The following is a 20,413-nucleotide window of genomic DNA, read 5'->3' as shown; positions in this document are numbered from 1 at the left end:
CAAACATGGTCTAGTCTCTGAGTTTAACATGTGACTGAAACACAACTGGTACTAGTTTAAACATAACGTGCTGTGCACTTTTAATCCTCCTCGGCCAAATACTGTGTAAGATTCTGCTGAAAGTTCCTGCCCTATAATTTAGATTAGATTGCCTTTGTGTAAAACTTATTACATGCATATTTATATTTGAAAGTACTCAGATATTCTAACTGCACAAGGCCATTTGACCTTGAAAAAGTAAGTCAAGGTCACCTATTTTCAATAGCCTTCTGCTCCATGCCAACATGCATGCATAGTATAAATGTGGTGCAGATATGTCAATGCATTCGACAGATAATACGATTATGTCGTTGAATGGACAGACAGACAGACGACAAAACGATTACAATACCCCTTGGCCGAGGGGTAAAAATGACTTGAATGTAACCCTAACAATCCGTGTATCATTCGTTCATTCGTTTTTCAATTTAAAAAAAAAAAATCAAAAAACAAAAAAAACACCCATTTTTTGTTTTTCATTTTCAAAACCACAATGAAAACAGATAACGGTTCGTTTTTCCATTTCCTGATTTTGTGCTGAAATGAATAATGGAAAAAACAGATAATGACCTTTTCATCTGATTTTGCTATTTTCAATATAGTTAAGTTGTCTGACCCAGAAGTAGTCATTACTAGGGAAAAAAATAAACAAATGGAATTTTCCAAATTAACGAGATACTGTTTTCTGAAAAAATTTAAATTCGGCTCTGTTCTTCTGAATGAATTAATTCAGAAAAACAGAGCCAAATTTAAATAAGGAATAAATAATTACATTTTGGTGGTGGTCGGGGGTGGGGGTGGGGGTGTCCTGATCTGCCTTGGTGGAGGTCTGCGCTCTCAGAGTGTTTTTCTAGTTTGATATTGTTATTGATATTGCACTGCAAGTTTTTAGCTATTTTTCTGTAAATTTTGCCCAAACTCTGTCTTGGGTTTAACTAGTTAATAATCCAAATGAAAAATCACAAAAACATTTTGAGCTCATGAAAATTCAGTCAGATTTAGCAATGTGACGATGCTTCCATCTTAGTAATTAAAATGTATCAGCATTGGTATCGGTATTGGTGATACTGGCCCTGTATTTACTTGGTATCACATTGATACCAAATCTTGCAGTATCACCCACCACTAGTAAACAACTGTCATCTCCCCTTAGGCCATGTCTCAGTGTTTTTATGGGGTTTTTTTGGAGTTTTTTTTTTTTCACTATCCTATGACTCATAATCTCAAGAGTGACATATTCTGAGCACCCCCACGTACATAACTGCTAACCCCCCATCACCACCCCCCCCTCTGACAAAAAAAAAAAAAAAAAACAAACTCTATTTTTTTGACAAATCGTACCCTGGAGATAAGTTATGTAGTTTAACCCTTTCATGCACAGTGGTCACTCCAGTGGACAGTTCTTCTCCCACTGTTCTCTTGTATATTCATGGGTTTTGTTGTTTTAGTTCCACATCAGCCAACACAGTGGACATTTATGCACCATCCCATAATAATACACTGACATTCAGACCATTACTGTAACTGTACTGTTCTAGATAAACCTGATCTGCACTAACATGTTTGAGTGGAAATCAATTGTTATCTGTTAGAAAAAAAAGTTTGGTTTTTTTTTTTTGTTTTTTTTTTTTGCATATTATCTCCATGAAAAGAGTAATAACTAGCATTAGAATATGTTAAAATGTGAGAAAACATCAGATTTTATTTTATTTCATTGTTTTCATATCACTTTCTAATATTGGGTTTTAAACACGTTTCTTTACTTCAAAAATTAAATGCATGGGCATTTTTGTAACTCCATGAAAAAAACAAAACAAAAAAAAAACCTTGATCACATTGTTTTTTTCATGCCTGTGGAGGAATAAAAGCACTCAAGAAAAAAAATCTTAACTAAGGTTCTCATAATTAATGCATGAAAGGGTTAAAACACAGAGACTGTTGAACAGGACATGTGTCCCTGTGTCCCCACTTGATCTGGCCCACTAAAGGGTGTGGAGGCAGCTCTTCATACCTGTTGTCTGGAGTAGTGAGCGCTGAAGCCCACCTGTGACATCTCCATCTTAAAGTTATCACCTCCTTTTCCAGTACCTGTTATAACACAACATTGTCATTAGATGAGAAAAGAAAAACAGACTGACAGTCAGAGCAGATGTGAAGAAACCACCTGGTTCTGTGCACTACTGGAGGACCTTCAGTTATTACAGACATGCTGGGACAGGTTTTAATGAGTCTCTGAAGTGAGTGTGTGAATGAATATGTGGAGTCAGACCAAATGATAACAGTGAAGAAAGAATTTCCACCTTCTATGTTGAAGATGCGGTTCCCCAGTGTTCCAGTGATAGTGGAGAGGGCCGCCTCCTCAGACACGTTGAAGAAGAACTTCTCGGTTGGTAAACTGGCGATGGATTTGATTTCTTTGATGAGATTGTCTGTGTTGATTTTGTTTCTGGAGTAATAACCTAAGACCTGGGAAAGAAGGGGAAACATATTGTTATCTTCACAGCATAATTGAACACCCTGGTGCTAAAAGACAGTTCAAGTTGAGCATATAAACATGCTGTATTTGTTTAACTAAGTCCACCCAATAAATGTTTTAACAGACTTTTTTTGACTATTTTTAGCACCAGGGTCTTCAACTACCTTACTCATATACAAATGGACAAAAGTATGTGGACACGTTGAATTCAGGTGTTTTTTCATTGTATTGTAAATTGTATATTTTGAAACTTTATGTTACTTGTTTTTTCTCTATCTTACTTGTTTATTTATTTTATTTTATTCTATTTTATTTATTTTTTACTGCATACTTCTTATTTACTCCATGTTCTATGTATGAACCAAACAACTGAAGCAAATTCCTAGTAATGTGAACCCTATTTACTTACATGGCAATAAACATGATTTTGTTTCTTTTCTAACAGGGGTCTGGGATACAAAACAATAATGACAAATGTCATAATATACTTTTATGTTGTGATAAATATCATTTTGATTATTAATATTGATGGTTTTATCTCAAATCCTCATGAACAGGACATCTTACAGCTGTAGACATGATGCATCCCAATCAAGGTTATTATCGTTAATAAAAACTAACGACATGACAAAAACTAGAATTGTAAAAACATTTTCGTTAACTGAAATAAATAAAAACTATAATTAAAAGAAAAAAAAAAGATAACTAACTGAAACTGTATTGTGTGCTTACAAAACTAACTAAAACCTATAAAAATTATGGATAAAATTCCCTTTGTTTTCGTCGTTGTCAATGTTGGATTGATATAAAATCGATTATTTCCCTCAAGCAATTTAGCTGGTGGCACCATATGATATTTAACGGTCCGTCACTTCTTGTCACTTGTCATTTAGGCGTCTTCTCGTCCCCACACTACCTGGAAACATGGAGACTAAAGTTGGGAGAAAGCAGCAGAGTCCTGTCTGGGGTTTATTTGAATACGACTGAAGAAGATAAAAGATATAAAGAAACTAAAACTAAACTAAAACTAAAACTAAGCATTTAGAAAATAACAAAAACTAATAAAAACTAGCAAACCTGCTCTAAAAACTAATTAAAACTAACTGAATTAGAGAAAAAAAAAAGTCAAAACTAAATAAAACTAAACTATAATGAAAAATCCCAAACTATTATAACCTTGGTCCCAATATTTATGTCCATATAGTTTATAAACATCAACATTTCCTTATAGTTTAATGATAGGTTTTTTTCTTCCTCAGTGAGATGTGAAGAAAGTAGATGGTTAGTTGTGGTAGAAAAATATTAGTTACAGTTAGAGCATGAAAAATATTTTAGAAATTTAAAGGTAGAACACTTAAAATCATAGTCATGGATTAAAAAATATTAATGTTGAGAGAAATTAAGTCAAAACCATTTCTACTTCTCCACTTATTTATCAATACATTAGTGTGAAATTTAGGGATGCACCGATACCAATACCAGTATTGGGTATTGGTCCGATACTGAGTACTTGTACTCGTAAAAGTGCTTCGATACAAACACACCGAAACCACTTGACGGCAGCGTGGTGTTCACCTCACAGAGCAGCAGGTACACGGTGGAGGAGTAATGTCAGCAGTGTGGAGAATAGTTTTACCTCCTCTGTCGTCACCATGTTTGTTATTACTGACTTTCTTCTTCTTCTCAAAAAACTTTACTCTTCTTCGTGGTATTTGTCCAGTATGGTTAATTAAGAGCGGCGCCCTCTGGTGGATTGATTGAGAAACGGTAATTCCAACGCATTAAATGTCAGTAGCAGCACTTTGTTCCAGTCAGACTAACGACAACGACAATAAAACACATTTTCAAAGCTGACTAACAACTGTAATGGTATTATTAAGTACTCGTATCGGTACTCAGTATTGGCAAGTAATCAAATGTAAGTACTTGTACTTGTACTCGGTCTGGAAAAAAGTGGTATCGGTGCATCCCTAGTGGAATTAGTGTTGTACCTCTAGATTTAATAAAAGTGCTGTTTGCCAAGGGTTTATAATGCAGTGATAATAAAGAAGATGTGATCCTATGTCTTTCAAGTTGTTTTTGTCTTGTTGCATCTTTTACAAATGATTTAAAATTACGAATAACCATTTATCGTGACTGTTTTTGGTCATATTCCCAGCATTGACAAGCATTTGAATTTGTGACACACTAAAACCCAAATAACATCAAGCTGTGATCACTCGTAGGAAACATCTAGCCTGTGACGGATGGAATCCATATTCTAGTCCAACATTAAAGTCAACATGATCAAATGATGTGGACTGTGCACCAGTGGAAGAGCAGCCACTTACAGCGATACCAAAGCGGGTGATGCCTTCTTTCTCACACTCAGCAATGACTGTATCTCTGAAAGCGTTGTCATGAGATTCGCCGTCAGTGACGACCACCATCACCTTGGCTGCGTCTGGCCGGCCTCCGTTTCTCTGATGGAAGCCCCACTGACTGAGACAGCACACAAACATGTTTTTTCAGTTTTAAGATATTAAATTTAAGAGATGATTTTACTTTATAAAGGATCTGTCAAATCCACTGTCTGGCCACAATAAAAAGACCCACATGCAGTATTTGACTGCACCACCTTTGGTTCTGATTCCAGGAGACATTCACTGTCACATCTTTTTGCCACATAATGCTTATGTAGTGTCACAATAAGGTTCATAATATTTTTTTCCATCCATAGTTGCATTAATTTTTGATTATTGATGATAGAGAATCAGACTGCTGCATCAAGTCTTCATCACATCCCACATTAGAGTCTGGACTTTATGGAGGCGAATCCATGTGTGAAAATGACGTCTGATTCTCCCTGAACCATTCTGTCCAAAACCTGATGATCCTGATCAGTCCTGGAATTGTCCAATCTTTTAGATCAGTGTTTTTCAACCTTGGTGTCGTGACCCCATGTGGGGTTGCCTAGAATTCAAATAGGGTCACCTGAAATTTCTAGTAATTCATTAAAAAAAAACAAAAAAACTACTGATAAAAATATTTTTTAATGATTAAATATACAGGGTGTCCCAACAAAAAGGAATACACACTTTAAAGCTATACTGTATGATGTGGCATTTTTACACTTTTCTTTTGTCATCTTAAAATGCTCCTAATAAGCGTGTGTCAAACTAAAATGTAAAAGAAATCCACCAGGTATTGAAACTGAAAAATGTTTAATTCTCATATATTTCTAATAAAAGTCTGACCAATCATTTTAGTCGGTCCGAATGAAATAATTGGCCGAACCTGACTGAGCCTCCTGTCAATCATCCATTACGGCCGTCCAGCATCCGATCCACTATCGCCGCCTCACATCCGATATGTGTACCTCTGAATCTGACGCTCCACTCGCGCTGCTTCTCCTGTCACTGACCACAGTCTACTGTCTAGGATGTTTGGATTGAACTGACATGCACATGTGGAAGGAATTAAACGGATTTATGAACAGAAACGACAACTGAGGGGCACAAACAGGAGTCTGATGAATGAAGGATGGAGATAAAAGTCCGGAAGTCAGGTGTACTGGACTGAACAGGTCTGCATAAAGCTCAGCTTTTATGACGGTGGGACTCATACAGGTACATGTACATGGTGTCACACATGTAAGATGATGTAGGATGATAATTGTATGGACTATGAAACTTCAAATGTCCACGGAAAATTCGCGGAGGCCGCGCGTTCACAGTGCGCGCGCCCATCCCCTGGGCACTGCAGTGAAGACCCTGACCCAGTACTGCACAGACCAGGTCTACTGATGGAACAGGAGCCACGGGCCCGCGGCAGGTGGATGATGCATCTGATTACTGAGGGAGGGGTCCGCGGACACGCCAAACGGACCGGACCTCCACCTCTGCTTCCTCCTCCGTTTCCATCGTGCATCAGATGAGAGGAGGAGAGAGGAGGAGGAGCCTCAGAGCTCAGGCAGAGGGAAGGGGGCGGGGCTTTGGAGGGAGGCGGGTTGTTCATGTTCAAACTTTTACTAAGTGCTGTGAGAAATGCCACATCGGTAGGTAGAGCTTTAAATGGTGAACTTGCCAAACAGGTGGATTGGACGGAAGGGTTTCATTGAATACCCTCACCAGACCTCACACCACTAGACTTTTTTTTATGAGGATACCTAAAAGACAAAGTCTACGCTATGAGATCTGCAACAGTGGCTGAATTGAGAGCAGCCACTGAACGTGAATGCACACAAATACCAAGGGAATTGTTTCGTGATGTGTGTGACTCCATTGATTCACGTTATCAGCAGTGTCTGGACCAGAACGGACCTCAGTTTGAGAACAGGTGGTGACAAAACAATAAAATGAAGTTTGTAAATTCTATTACATTTTGAAAATTAAATGAATTTTAATAAACACCTACTTTTCAATAATTTAAAGTGTGTATACATTTTTTTGGGACACCCTGTATATTTCATTACAATTGAAACACCACACATTTTTCCTAATAAAAATCATGTTCTAATAAAATGTAGGATATAATATCTGAGAGAGTGACCTTGTGTGTTACTACGCTTCAACCTGCCTGGACACAGTCGCAGTCAGAAAACCGGACCAAACAGAGAATAGAAAGATTTCTTCAAGAGAAACTAAGAAGTAGACACCAAAAAGGTGCATTATACACATTATATAACCTAAATGTCATCTAAAATTAACATTTACTTGCAACATAGCATGGAAAACTATTACATGATCAAAAACAAATTAATTTTAGCTGAAAAAAATGTTTCCGTTTTGTTTGGTGTGGCCAAAAATTTGTGATGTTAAAATGGGTCACGAGCCAAAAACTGTTGGGAAGCACTGTTTTAGATGTTAGAGACATGAGAGGACACTGACTGCATCAGTTAGAGTTAAATAAACAGCCTGGACAAAAAAAGGAACTGCCTGGATTTAACTAAGTAAATAGTTCAGATCCTTCCATGGGTCAGTACTGCAGTGGTTCAGAAGGTTTCAGCTGGAACAGGTGACTGAACTCTAAGGCATGATTTCAAACAGGATCAAAATAAAACTAATCTCTCACCACCAATTATACTACTACCACTACTACTATAGTAGTATTGCTGAAACTGGTCCCATGGGACACAACTGGAAGGGCAGGACTAGGGATGGGAATCGCTAAGAATTTAACGATTCTGATTCCATTATCGATTTTGCTTATCGATCCGATTCTCTTATCGATTCTCACTGGGTGAGGGAATAAAAGAGTACAAACAAGTGTGTTTGCATTAACTGTCTTTTATATTTCCATCTCTGCACAGAAAATATAACATATACAGTATGTACAAATAATAATAACGATGATGCCGGGCCTGGTTTGGGTGGGTGGGGGGGCATACAGTAAAAGTGTAACTAAAGATACTTTACTAATTCCTCTATTGTTGCATTTCTACTACGTCGAACCGGTTCGACTCAGCTCGTCTCCCATTGTCGTGCACCTCATTTCCTTTCCCCTTTGGAAACTTGTATTTGAGGGGGTACGACGTTTGTTGCCCGCACCGGAACCGAAACTGGGCCCGGATGACGCCCTGGCGTTCACTCTGCCGCTAGATTCACTAGCACTGCTAAGTAGTGAATCAAATGAATCACATGCTGTGGACAAATGTTTGAGCAGATTGGAGGGATTCCACCGTGTTGAAGCCATGGAAGCTTTGACAGTGTTCCAGTGGACCTGGTGTCGTCTTTTGGACAGTTTCTGCCTCAACGCCATGTTGGCTACATTCTGATCAAAACAATGCAGCGTACGCGTGACGTCATCGCGCATGTGCAACGAAGGCAGAATCGATAAGCAGAATCATTAAGCAGGCAGGCAAACGATTCCAAGGAAATGAGCTACTGGGATCCGGTTCTCAAACGAACCGGTTCTCGATTCCCATCCCTAGGCAAGACTTGGCCTCCATATTAACTCAGGTGCACCCTCAGGGATAGTAGACAACAGTAATGCACCCTAACGCTGGATGACATTTTATTACCTCGCCCCCTGAAGGGGACGCAAGGGGTATTGTTTTTGGTTTGGTTTGTTTCTCTGTTTGCTTGTTAACACTTTAGCAGGAAATCTATTGGTTGAATTCATACCAACTTGGGTTTACAGATTGCCAATGACCCAGAATAGATGTGATTACATTTTGGGAAAAGTAGGTCAAAGTTAAAATTTTTAATGAATTTTTTAAATCTTTTTTTTTTCCATTTACTTATAATGGGCGAAATTTCACATGTCCATAAAAACATCAATTTTATTTCAATTTACTTCAAACGTGGCACATATATAGAGGTAACTGATATGCTGACATCAGCGCACACATAGACATGATGACATCAGCTGGATCGATGCCAAAATAAGCTCCAATACATGCAAGGGGCGGGGTTTGTTGTGCCTGGGACCACTTATTTTATTTATGTAATCAGATGATCCTAAATCCCTCTTTCTGACTGTTTTCAAAAGTTAAAAAAAATGAAACTGCCTCCATCTCTGCTCCAGCAGACTGTGATGGAAGCATTCAGCAGGACAAAGATGTTAACAAACAAAGATCCTGCAAAAAGTAAAAAAGAAAAGTAAAGAAAAAAAAGAAAAATGACAACAATTATTTAAAAAAAAAAGAAACAATATATTGTGTTAATGTGATCAGTGACAGGAGTATCAACAACATTCAAACATCTATTAAATAACAGTACCATAGAATAGTACCACATGGTGTCCTAAAATTAGTCATTCTCATTTTTGTGAAACATAACTATATAAAATTTGATATATGAGCAAAACAACAGGCCTTACACCACCAACTATTCCAAATATCTTTTAGATATTCCCATTTCTTTTCAGTGTTATGTAAATGCAAATCTACTTAATGGAAGTAAATGAAGAAAAACAACAGGTTTAAAGAGACAATGCAGACAGAAAATGACAGAAATCCTTTTACAGACGACATGAACGGCGTTATTCCTGCAGTACTCACATGGCATACTGGATGGCTTGGAAAGTATTGGTAGAGTGACCGTACATTTGTGTGATTCTTGAAGCTGCAGCAACCGCCTCATTTTTGGTCCGATACTGATGCAGTGTGAATTCAAACCTGGCATCAACAGCGTACTGAATGACACTGACCTGGAGAAAGAACCAACAGCGTGATAAAACACAGAAACCTGTCAAAATATACACTAGTTGTTCAAATAATGTTCATATAATAACCTGGGTGTTACTGGGCCCAATTTCAAGAGATGGTATGAGTTTCTTGAGGAATTCAGTCATGGGTTCCCAAGGATAAATGCTGTTGGAGCCATCCAAAATGATCACGATGTCCATAGGACCTCCACACGCTGCAAACCATCAGAACACATTAGACCACAAAATGTGATACTCCGAAAAGCTTGAACATTCTGGATTTGGAAGTAGAAGAAGTCCTCCAGAGTGAGCAGGGCTCTCCTCTGGACTGTCTTTGACACCATGGTGGCCTCTGTGGTCCTCTTTGGCATCGTATGCTGGGGAGTGGGCAGGATGGACAGAAACAGGAAGACACTCAATAAACTGATAAGGAGAGCCGCCTCTGTCCTAGGCTGTCCGCTGGACTCCATTGAGGAGGTGGTGGAGAAAGCTGACATCCATCATGGATAACCCCTCCCACCCCCTGCACCACACTGTAGAAGCCCTGAGGAACTCCTGCACCAGACTCTTACATCCCCTAAGCAAGAAGGAGCGATTCCACAGGTCATTCCTACGGTGGCTGACAAGGGCCAAACACATTACAACGGCCCAGTGCGTCTCATTTAGAGAAAACAGCTGCAAGTACAGAAACGATGCACATTCATAAACTCAAACACAGTCTAAACGAGGTACAAAAAGAGGAACATGGTGCAAATGAAAAAATGTGCCACAAGAAACAAAAACACGTTTTGGAAATAAAGAAACAATGCAAACCAAGAAAACATCTGCAAATGAAAAACGCTGCAGAACCAGTCAGTCCAACAGAAGTGCTCCACACCTGTAGGGGGCGCTGTCAGCAGAACAGCTCAATGCACAGACACACAGGATGGAGAGAGAGACGGAGAACAGCTGACTGATGGGTCTGAAACTACAGTGGGAACAAATGGAAGTTACATCATAGCGCGGTCATGTGAGTTTTATTTGATTCTATTTGACACTAGTCTGTTGTCTATAAATGCTGCCCCCTGCAGGTTTGGAGCACTTCCGTTATAGTCACTGATTATACGGTGTTTTTCATTTGCAGATGTTTTCTTGGTTTGCATCGTTTCTCTATTTGCAGAGCATTTGATGATTATGCACGTGTTTTTGTTTCTTGCAGCGCATTTTTTCATTTGCACCACATTCCTCTTTTTGTACCTGGTTTAGACTGTGTTTGAGTTTGTGAATTTGCATCGTTTCTGTACTTGCAGCTGGTTTCTTTAAATGAGACGCATTGGGCCGTTGTAATGTGTTTGGCCCTTGTCGGCCACCGTACATTCCTCCCACAGCCATCAGACCATAGAACAGTTCACAGTAACCCCCCTTTATCACACCGTGTACATGTGTAACCAGGATGATGTAAATATATACATAACACTGATTTTTAAAAAATTCAAATTCTTTATTTATATAAATATTTATATAAATATCAATTTTCTTATTTTTCTCTGTATATTTTTCATTTTCACTTGTGTAGTTTTTTTTTTTCGACCTGTCTTTTCTCTCTGTACTTGCTTGTTGTATGTTTCTGCTGTTAACTGTGAAATTTCCCGGCGGTAAACCCATGGAGTTGGATCAATGACAATGGATGGAGATGCTTGTCTATTTGTATAATTAACCCTTTCATGCATGAATTATGAGAACCAAAGTCAAGATTTTTATTCCTCTTTAGGCATGAAAAAAAACAAAAAAACAATGGAAATGAGTTTTTTTTAATGTACCTATTTTTCATGGAGTTACAAAAATGTCCACTTAGCTGCACACCATGTGTTACGTGTCATTTTTGAAGCAAAGAAACATTTATTTAAAACACAACATCAGAAAGTGATATACTGTGTGAAAACTGTGAAATAACATTTTTAATGCAGCAGATCTGATGTTTTCTCACATTTCATCATACTCTAATACTAGTTATTACTTATTTCATGGAGATAATATATATTAAAAAGAACCTTTTTGTTTAAGTAACCTGTTAATTACAGTCTAGTAACTGAAAATTGATTTACACTCAAACATGTTCGTGCAGATTAGGTTTATGAAGAACAGCAAAGTTACAGTAATGGTATGAATGTCAGTCTATGGGATGGTGCAACAGTGTCCACTGTGTTGGCTGATATGGAACTAAACAAAATCCATACAACGTGATATCACGACTTTGCATCAATATGCACGTCATTTTTGATGGTAAATTGGTGTGTTATCTGTGCGACATTAAAAGCTTTTCGTGTGTATATTGACCCATGACTATACAAGAGAACAGCTGTAGAATAGCTGTCCACTGTAGTGACCACTATGCATGAAAGGGTTAATTAAATATGTTTCAAAAAAAGTCATGTTTTGTTCCGTTTTCTCTGCTTTGATAAGATAACTTCTGAATCAACTCTGAGCTTTTATGAACATCTATGTATATGGTCAGTGCATTAAATATAGGAAAATACCATGAGACTATGAAAAAATGCAAAATGTGGAGGATAATATTATAATAAATTGTGATAAATCATTTGGTAATAATTAAATGTAGAGAGCAATTCAATGGGACATCTGCACAAAAAATAGTACCGGGCCTTTATGATTAAATTTCTGTTGGATTCTGTTGTTGTATGCTGGAGGAGGACAGTTGTTGACATTAACAAACTCCTTTTCTAAAATAATGAATGGCTCGGCTACCTACATCCATGATGATACCTGCTTCACTGATTCCTATGTGAAAGATGAGGGTTGTTTTCTATGATAAAAAAAATAAATAAATCCTTTTACTAGCTAGCTTTCTCATTCCTCAGTGTTTCAGTTTATTTCTTTAGTTTAGTTTTTTTGTTTATTTATTTCATTCATAAGATAAAAGAATATCTGCTTCTACATATCAGCCAACCAACCACATCATGAATGAAAAAGAGCATAAAGAACAACCTTATCTTTCTGCCCCTCTTTGACCATTTACCCCAGGGGTGTCAAACTCATTTTAGTTCAGGGGCCACATTCAGCTAAATTTGATCTGCAGTGGGCCGAACCAGTAAAATAATAACATAATAATATATAAATAATGTCAACTCCAATCTTTTCTCTGTTTTAGAGCGAAAAAAGTAAATTTACATTATGAAAAGGTTTACATCTACAAACTATCCATTCAAAAGATGTGAATAACATGAACAAACTGAAAAAAATAAGTGTAATTTGAACAATATTCTGCCTCAGTTTATCATTTATACAGTACGGTATAACTCACAGATCACAGTGGATCTACAAACACACAAAACATTTAATAACAGGCAGAATATTGTTCAAATTGTACTTACTTCTCTTAAGACATTTCAGGTTGTTTATATTTGTTCAGGTTATTCACATTTTCTGCAAAATTGCATTTTGTTTTAGTGTAAATACATGAAAATATTTACATTTACAAAGAGAAAAATTTGGAGTTGTCATTATTTATATGTTACTATGATAGTATTTTACTAGTCCTGTCTGCTTGAGATTGAATTGGTCTGAATGTGGAACCTGAACTAAAAGGTTTGTTCATATCTTAGTGTAATTTTTGCATTTTACAAATTCATCCCAAAGGCCAGACTGGACCCTTTGGCGGGCCGGATTTGGCCCCCGGGCCGCATGTTTGACACCCCTGCTTTACCCCCTGAGCCCTGATTCCAGGTACAGATGCTGCTGTGAATCTGTGTCTGTTTCAGGTTCATAAAAGCTGTTGTATGTGTTTGTGTTCCTTTTCTTCAGTGGTTTTATTTTATTGTGTGTTTTAGGGTCAAAACAGGTGGAAAAAAAGAAAAAGACAAAGACAGGAATAGAAGTCTGACAGGTTTGGACTAAATAAGGCACTAAGAATGTGCATCAGTAAGAGGTTTAGGATGTTGAACATGAAGTGTGAACTGGAACACACTGAACAACAACAAGGAGTTGAATTTGAGTCCAGTAGGTTTTGTTTTGGGCTCTTTTTTTTTTTTTTTTTTTTTATAAATCAGTCCAGCTGCTTTTTGACACCTGGTTGAACTCCAAACAGCAGTTACACGGTCAAAACTCAGGAAAAACACAGGAAAAAAGTATTTTAAAATCACCACAACACTGGAAACAACAGTAGAAACAAAAAACAAGGAAAACGGTGTAAAAGAATAATAATAATAAAAAAAAAAAAAAACACCCAAACCGGCAATTTTTTTTTTTTTTTAAACTTTATTTTATTGTGATTTTATTTATTTATTTTTAATCATTTTAAACCGTCTGTTTTTATAGCAAGTCGGTCGTACTCACTGCTCTGTGTTTTACCCCCGTTCCACAGGCAAACAGTTGAATTTTTATGAATATTTACCATAAATCATACATTCAGAACGCTCACCACAGACACGTCAGGGGTTAAAGGGTTAACACAACACTTGTGCATCTACAGTAACAATTCCAAATAGAACTGTGAAATTAACCTCTGAATACAACATCTGCCATCACTTACTGCTGCGTTTCATCATATTTGTTTCTCTTCTGCTACTCTACAGCAGCTACAATATGAAATACCGTTAGCTAGATAACGGATTTAGCTAACATCAACCAATGACCAACTCCCAGTTCAGTTAGGTGTCCAAAACAAACTCCACACAAATCTTACATATTTAACATGTCACAGGGTTCGGGTTAGGGCAGCTACACTGTTGTTCATGTGCAAACAATTAAAAAACAGTTCAGTGGTTATCTTGTTAATAGTGCATGCATTGGCTTGTGCATTTTCAGTACAGTACAAGTAAAGGAGTGGGTCTTAAAGTACAAGTAACATAAATAGAAGATTCTCTTTTATATTTCATGTTTCACTCTTGAATGTTTCTGCCTGTCTTTCTGCACTTGGTTTTTTCTATTTTGGTAATGGAAACATTGCAGTTTCCCAAGGTGAGACCAATAAGTTCTTATCTTATCTTATCTTATCTTATCTTATCTTATCTTATCTTATCTTATCTTATCTTATCTTTTCTCTTCTTTTCTTATCTTTCCTTCTTTCATCTTTTCTTTTCTTATCTTTTCTTTTCTTTTCTTATCTCATCTCTTCATTTCTTATTTCTTCTTTTATCTTATCTTTTCTCATCTTTTCTTATCTTTTCTTCTCTTCTCTCATCTCTTCTCTTTTCCTTTCTTCTCTTCTCTCATCTCATCTTATCTTATCTCTTCTTTTCTTATCTTTCCTTTTCTCATCTTTTCTTATCTTTTCTTATCTCATCTCTTCATTTCTTATCTCTTCTTTTATCTTTTCTTTTCTTATATTTTCTTTTCTCATCTCTTCTCTTCTTCTCTTTTCTTCTCTTCTCTCATCTCTTCTCTTCTCTTTTCTTCTCTTCTCTCATCTCTTCTCTTCTTATCTTTTCCTTTCTTCTCTTCTCTTCTCTCATCTCATCTTTTCTTTTCTTATCTCATCTTCTTTTCTTATATTTTCTTTTGTCATCTCTTCTCTTCTTTTCTTATCTTCTCTTCTCCCATCTCATCTCATCTCTTCCTTTCTGTTCTTTTCTTTTCTTTTCTTTTCTTATCTCATCTCATCTTCTTCTCTTATATTTTCTTTTCTCTAAATGAAAAGCCAAAGAAAGGCAGACATGCCAAATACAACAACTTTGGTGAAACTTATGGTGCCGGTGTGCCTGACTCTGGCCTGAGCAGCCCTGTAAGAAAGTGTTCAAAGTGCATAATGTATATGTATGTATAATTAATGTACATAATATTTAAATTTAAATTTACAGTAATACTTACATAAATAGCACATTTCTTTCTTTTTTCTTTTTCTCATTATATGTCATGTTTCACTAGTGTATATGTCCTGTCTTCCCTGCACTTTATTTTTGTATTTTCTGCTGTCGACTGCAATATTTCTCCAAGGTGGAATCAAAAAAGTTTCATCTTATCTTATCTTAGCTCATCTCATCTCGTCTCAGAGTTAACAGTCAATAATGAAAATCCTGGCAGACTTACACTGAACAGCAGGAGAAAAGGCTGGTTGTGGTTGAAAGAGTGGGCTCATTTTTGCACATATTCCCGGGTAGAAGTCCTGGGTGCCACAGAGCTGACCCCAAAGTGGACCGCACATCTGTACCACAGAAGAAGACAGACTTTAACCCATAAAGACCCAAACATCCATCACCGACCAGAACCATCTACTGATCTAAACTGTTTAATACCTGTTGATCCACTAATCCTATCAATTCATGTCAATAATTGGTGTAAAATACAGTTTGTCATCGTTTCATGGTCATCAGATATGACCCATTTGGACGTTCAGAGGCTCTGTAGTTACCGTGGAAACACTGTCATCTTCTAGAACATTGATTCACCAGTAAAACCCATGGAATTGGATCAGTGACAGTGGATGGACACACTGGGTTTATGTTCAGTTAATGAGAGATTTGACTGAAAAAGTCACTTTTTCTGCAGTTTTCTCTGTTTTTGATATAATAACCTTTAACTTTAATCCGAGCTTTTATGAACATCTACACGATCAGTAAATTAAACACAGCAAAAAACCTGATTTACACTGATAAAATGCAAAATACAGAAGATAATATTATAATAAATGGTGATAAATCACTTAAGAAAGGTTAAATATAGAGGAAAATTCCTTTGGGAACTGACACAAAAGTAGCACTGGGTCTAACTGGATTAAACAGGCCACTCCTTTAAGACCCAGCACTTATCATTCAGGTGTGGGTTACACAGTTATAACAGACTGACTGAGCCTTACTAATATGCATTTTGGTGGAAACAGCCGAAAGTAAATAGAAGCAGTCATTGAGTAAGTGCCATTTTTATTCATTAACTGTACTGCAACAGTGAATGTAGCTTTAGTGCTGACCAGTGTTGGGAATAACGGCGTTAAAAATAGCGACGTTAGTAATGCCGTTATTCTTTTCCAGTAACGGGTAATCTAATAAATTACTATTTGAAACGTTACAACGCCGTTACCGTTACCGGCAGTGAAATGTGGTGTGTTACAATGCACTGATATCTAACAGCTGTTATCTGTCCTGACTCGCTCAGCCAGGCACCAGAGGTGTGACGTTTGCAGACGAGTCGAGTCTTTTTAATGGCTCTTTTCAGTGAACGATAAGAACTGATTCATTGCGAGCTGTTCGTTTATGAGCCGTTCTCATATTCAAATTGCCCACACTGCCTTCATGCTTCACCTGTGTGTCCATGAGTCTGAGTTGTCCACTCTGCCTTCACCTGAACGGCTAATGACATGTCCGAGTTTGAGTTGTCCGCAGCACACCCCATTCACTTGAACGCAGCTACATGCGCAGCTAATATAGCTAATATATCAGTGAGAGTCCGACTGACTGGACTGGAGACATTTACCGCTGTATCAGGGAAAAAAGTGGAGATGTGGGATTAACTGGAGGAGCATCTTCTTCCTATAAATGCAGATATGCACTTATGTGGTGGAAAAGCCAGGCCCTGGTGGACCCCAGCCTCGCCACAGTTATGGTATTCAGTACCTGTCTGCTGTTCTACTTTATGAACCTGACCCGTGAAACACGCTCAAAAATCAGTTTCCTTTACATATTTGAAGGTTTTTCAAAAAAGTAACGCAATAATTACTTTCCCTGGAAACTAATTACATTTATGAAGGAGTAATTCTGTTACTAATTCATGTTTTTTTTAGGGGGAAAGTAACTTGTAACTATAACTAATTACTTTTTAAAAGTAATTTGCCCCACACTGGTGCTGACACACTTCACCTTAAAGAGCATTTTTTTTTATATTTATGAAAATTACAGTTCGTCACTCTGTTTCATAATACTAGTAGCATGTGTATATGTGTACTCTCTATCTTGTAGCCCACATACTTGTAACCTTAGTAAAGTTTTAACAAAATTTAAATCCCAGTTTCCACTGTCAAAAATTATTCTAAAAAAGGATCCTAAAAACATAATCAAATATATAGTAAAAATATATCATTACCAACATAAAAAAAGGTTAGTGCATTATCTAAAACAGTATCATTTTCTTTCAAAGTCATGTTTTCATTCATAAACACACATAAATACACTTACCATCAAACCGTTGACTGTGGGCATCCGAGTCAGAGTCAACCCCAGACTCATGTTATTGTTGATGTTTTTGACATTTGGGATGGCAACAGAATCTATGGACACAGTGACATTATAATTAAACTTGTAAATCTGGCCATGTTTATTTTTATCATTAAGTACGCATTAAATAAATCATTGGACGCTTTCATTTGCATTCTTTCTTTTGTGTTGTTTTGTCATTTAACGGGATAATACTCCAGTCTACATTCCTAAATAGTCGGTGACAAATTATAGCACTGTAACAAAGGATGCCACGCAAAAAGATAAGATAAGATAAAATACTACAACATAAAATAAGATGAGCTAAGATCAAATAAGATAAGATAAGGTATGATAAGATAAGACAAGATAAGATAAAATAAGATAAAATATAAATAAGATGAGAAAATAAAATAAGATAAAATAAGATAAAGTAAGATAAAATAAAAAAGATAAGATAAAACAAAATGAAATAAGATAAGATAAGACAAGACGAGATAAGATAAGACAAGACAAGACAAGACAAGATAAGATAAGATAAGATAAGACAAGACAAGATAAGATAAAATATGATAAGATATGATAAAATAAAATAAAATAAAATAAGATGAGCTAAGATCAAATAGGATAAGATAAGGTATGATAAGATAAGATAAGATAAGATAAGATAAGATAAGATAAGATAAAATATGATAAGATAAAATAAAATATGATGAGATAAAATAAGATAAAGTAAGATAAAATAAAAAAAAAGATAAGATAAAACAAAATGAAATAAGATAAGATAAGATAAAACACAGTGAAATAAGAATACGATAAGATAAGATAGATAAGTTAAGATAAGATAAGATAAGATAAGATAAGATAAGATAAGATAAGATAAGATAAGATAAGATAAGATAAGATAGAAGACTTCGTTGATCTCACCGTGGGGAAACTCCACAGTTGACAGCAGCAAATACAAAAATAAAGTGCAGAGAAGACAGGCTGAAAATATACACTTGTGAAACAACAATAAAGAGGAAAAAAGAATTCTACTATTTATAATTATTATATATATATATATATATAATTATTTATGCAAATTTAGATTTCAATTTAAATATTACATAGAGATTTACAATATTTATAATATTATTCATATATATTCACATAAGGTAACAGTAACCAGGGTTCCTTCAGGTTTCTACAGGATAAATGTAGGACTTTTTAAGACCTTTTTAAGACTTAGAACAGAATTTAATGCCCATTTCACAGCCTTTTTCACAGCCCTACTGGTGAAAATTTGTGACTCCTAAAATTTTGGAAAATGTATTCATTTACGTCAACACCTTGATTCCCATCATCCCACCAAGTCATTTTTCACCAGGGGCTGCAAAGTTAACGATAATTGGTTCCTCATTTCAGTATAAATTGTTGGGTTGGAACAGGTGGAACTGAGTCGACTAATGTTACTTTCTTTGCAGGTTTGACATTTAACAGACACATTTAAACACAATACAGCCAATATGATTATGGAAACATAAGTTAAGAACTACCATATCAAAGTTAATACCTTTTAAAGACTTTTTTTAAGGTATTAAATGCAGATTTGTAAATTTGAGACTTTTAAGACTTTTTAAGACTCCGCGGGAACCCTGAATAAAACACAATAATTAACACAACAATTCATATTTTCAAGGGATCATACACTATTAAATGCAGAACTGCGAGCATCATTTTGCATTTATGATTATCAGTCATCATAAATCCTCCATCTTACACATAAAACGTTAAGGTGGGAAATGTCTTTAGTTCTCTTGAGGCAGTTTAAGTTCTGAACAGTAACACCAGTACATTTAATTTTACCTTGAAGATTAAGCTTCTCACAGTTGTTTCTGGACCCTGAGACTGGACATTTGTAAATATCTCCTTTTCTGTTTTGGTTTCCACTCCATGGGGCGCCGACCAGCAGCCTACAGACAGAAATATATATGTCAGAAATATGGAAATGATAGATTTACTGCACCATGTACTGTATATGCAGAAGCTTCATAATTGTATATAATTGATTTGTAGCTCTCTGTACATAGACTAACTTATCGTGTAGAAAGTCACCAGTAACCTGTTGTGATGTTGGTGATATCTGAGCCATATTCATGCAGTTTAGGTTAACTTTAAGCCACGTGGTAAACACAGAAAAGTAGAGGATGTTCCTTTTCAAATGAAGTGTAATACATTCGCACAGGCCTTACATTTCTCCTTTTATATAACATCAAAATCCAGCCCCTTCTGCTGTGTCCAATCAGAACCTAACTTTGGAAAAAATATGAACAGTGGTCGATGGTGAAACAAATCATTTTTTGATACAGATTAAATTGTGTCACCCTTTTCACATATTATGTTTGTCATGTTAAACAATAATTTCAAGTCAAGAGAGTTACAGTTTGAAGTAAAGATACTGAGGAAACATCAATCTTTGTGTTAAAAGGCTCAATAGGCTGATATATGGTTACAACACCACAACAGCCAGTGGCCTGGGACATCTGATCTCAATTTTCAGGTGAAAAAGTACAAAAAAAAAAAAGATAAAAATCAAATCAAACTGGCCACGTTGAAGCTGCAGGAAAATCTTTATTTAAGGTTCTCAGAAAAGAGTGGATCTTGTAAC

General features: G+C 36.3%; 1 protein-coding gene across 1 annotated transcript in view; it reads right to left on the bottom strand.

The window, feature by feature from the left end:
- itga2.2 (integrin, alpha 2 (CD49B, alpha 2 subunit of VLA-2 receptor), tandem duplicate 2) overlaps window positions 1–20,413 on the bottom strand; it is a 59,142-nt gene that overhangs the window by 31,062 nt on the left and 7,667 nt on the right. The window contains exons 3-10 of the mRNA XM_030144572.1: window positions 19,612–19,718; window positions 17,746–17,837; window positions 15,668–15,782; window positions 9,731–9,858; window positions 9,498–9,646; window positions 4,846–4,996; window positions 2,340–2,505; window positions 2,051–2,127 (exon numbers count right to left, since the gene is read on the bottom strand). Coding sequence (XP_030000432.1) covers window positions 2,051–2,127; window positions 2,340–2,505; window positions 4,846–4,996; window positions 9,498–9,646; window positions 9,731–9,858; window positions 15,668–15,782; window positions 17,746–17,837; window positions 19,612–19,718 — 985 coding nt within the window. The remainder of the gene's footprint in view (window positions 1–2,050; window positions 2,128–2,339; window positions 2,506–4,845; window positions 4,997–9,497; window positions 9,647–9,730; window positions 9,859–15,667; window positions 15,783–17,745; window positions 17,838–19,611; window positions 19,719–20,413) is intronic.

The sequence above is a fragment of the Sphaeramia orbicularis genome, chromosome 9 (genome assembly GCF_902148855.1).
Source record: "Sphaeramia orbicularis chromosome 9, fSphaOr1.1, whole genome shotgun sequence".
Lineage (NCBI taxonomy): Eukaryota > Metazoa > Chordata > Actinopteri > Kurtiformes > Apogonidae > Sphaeramia > Sphaeramia orbicularis.
The sequence above is the reverse complement of the archived record's forward strand: the minus strand, read 5'-3'. Positions and strand labels throughout refer to the sequence as shown.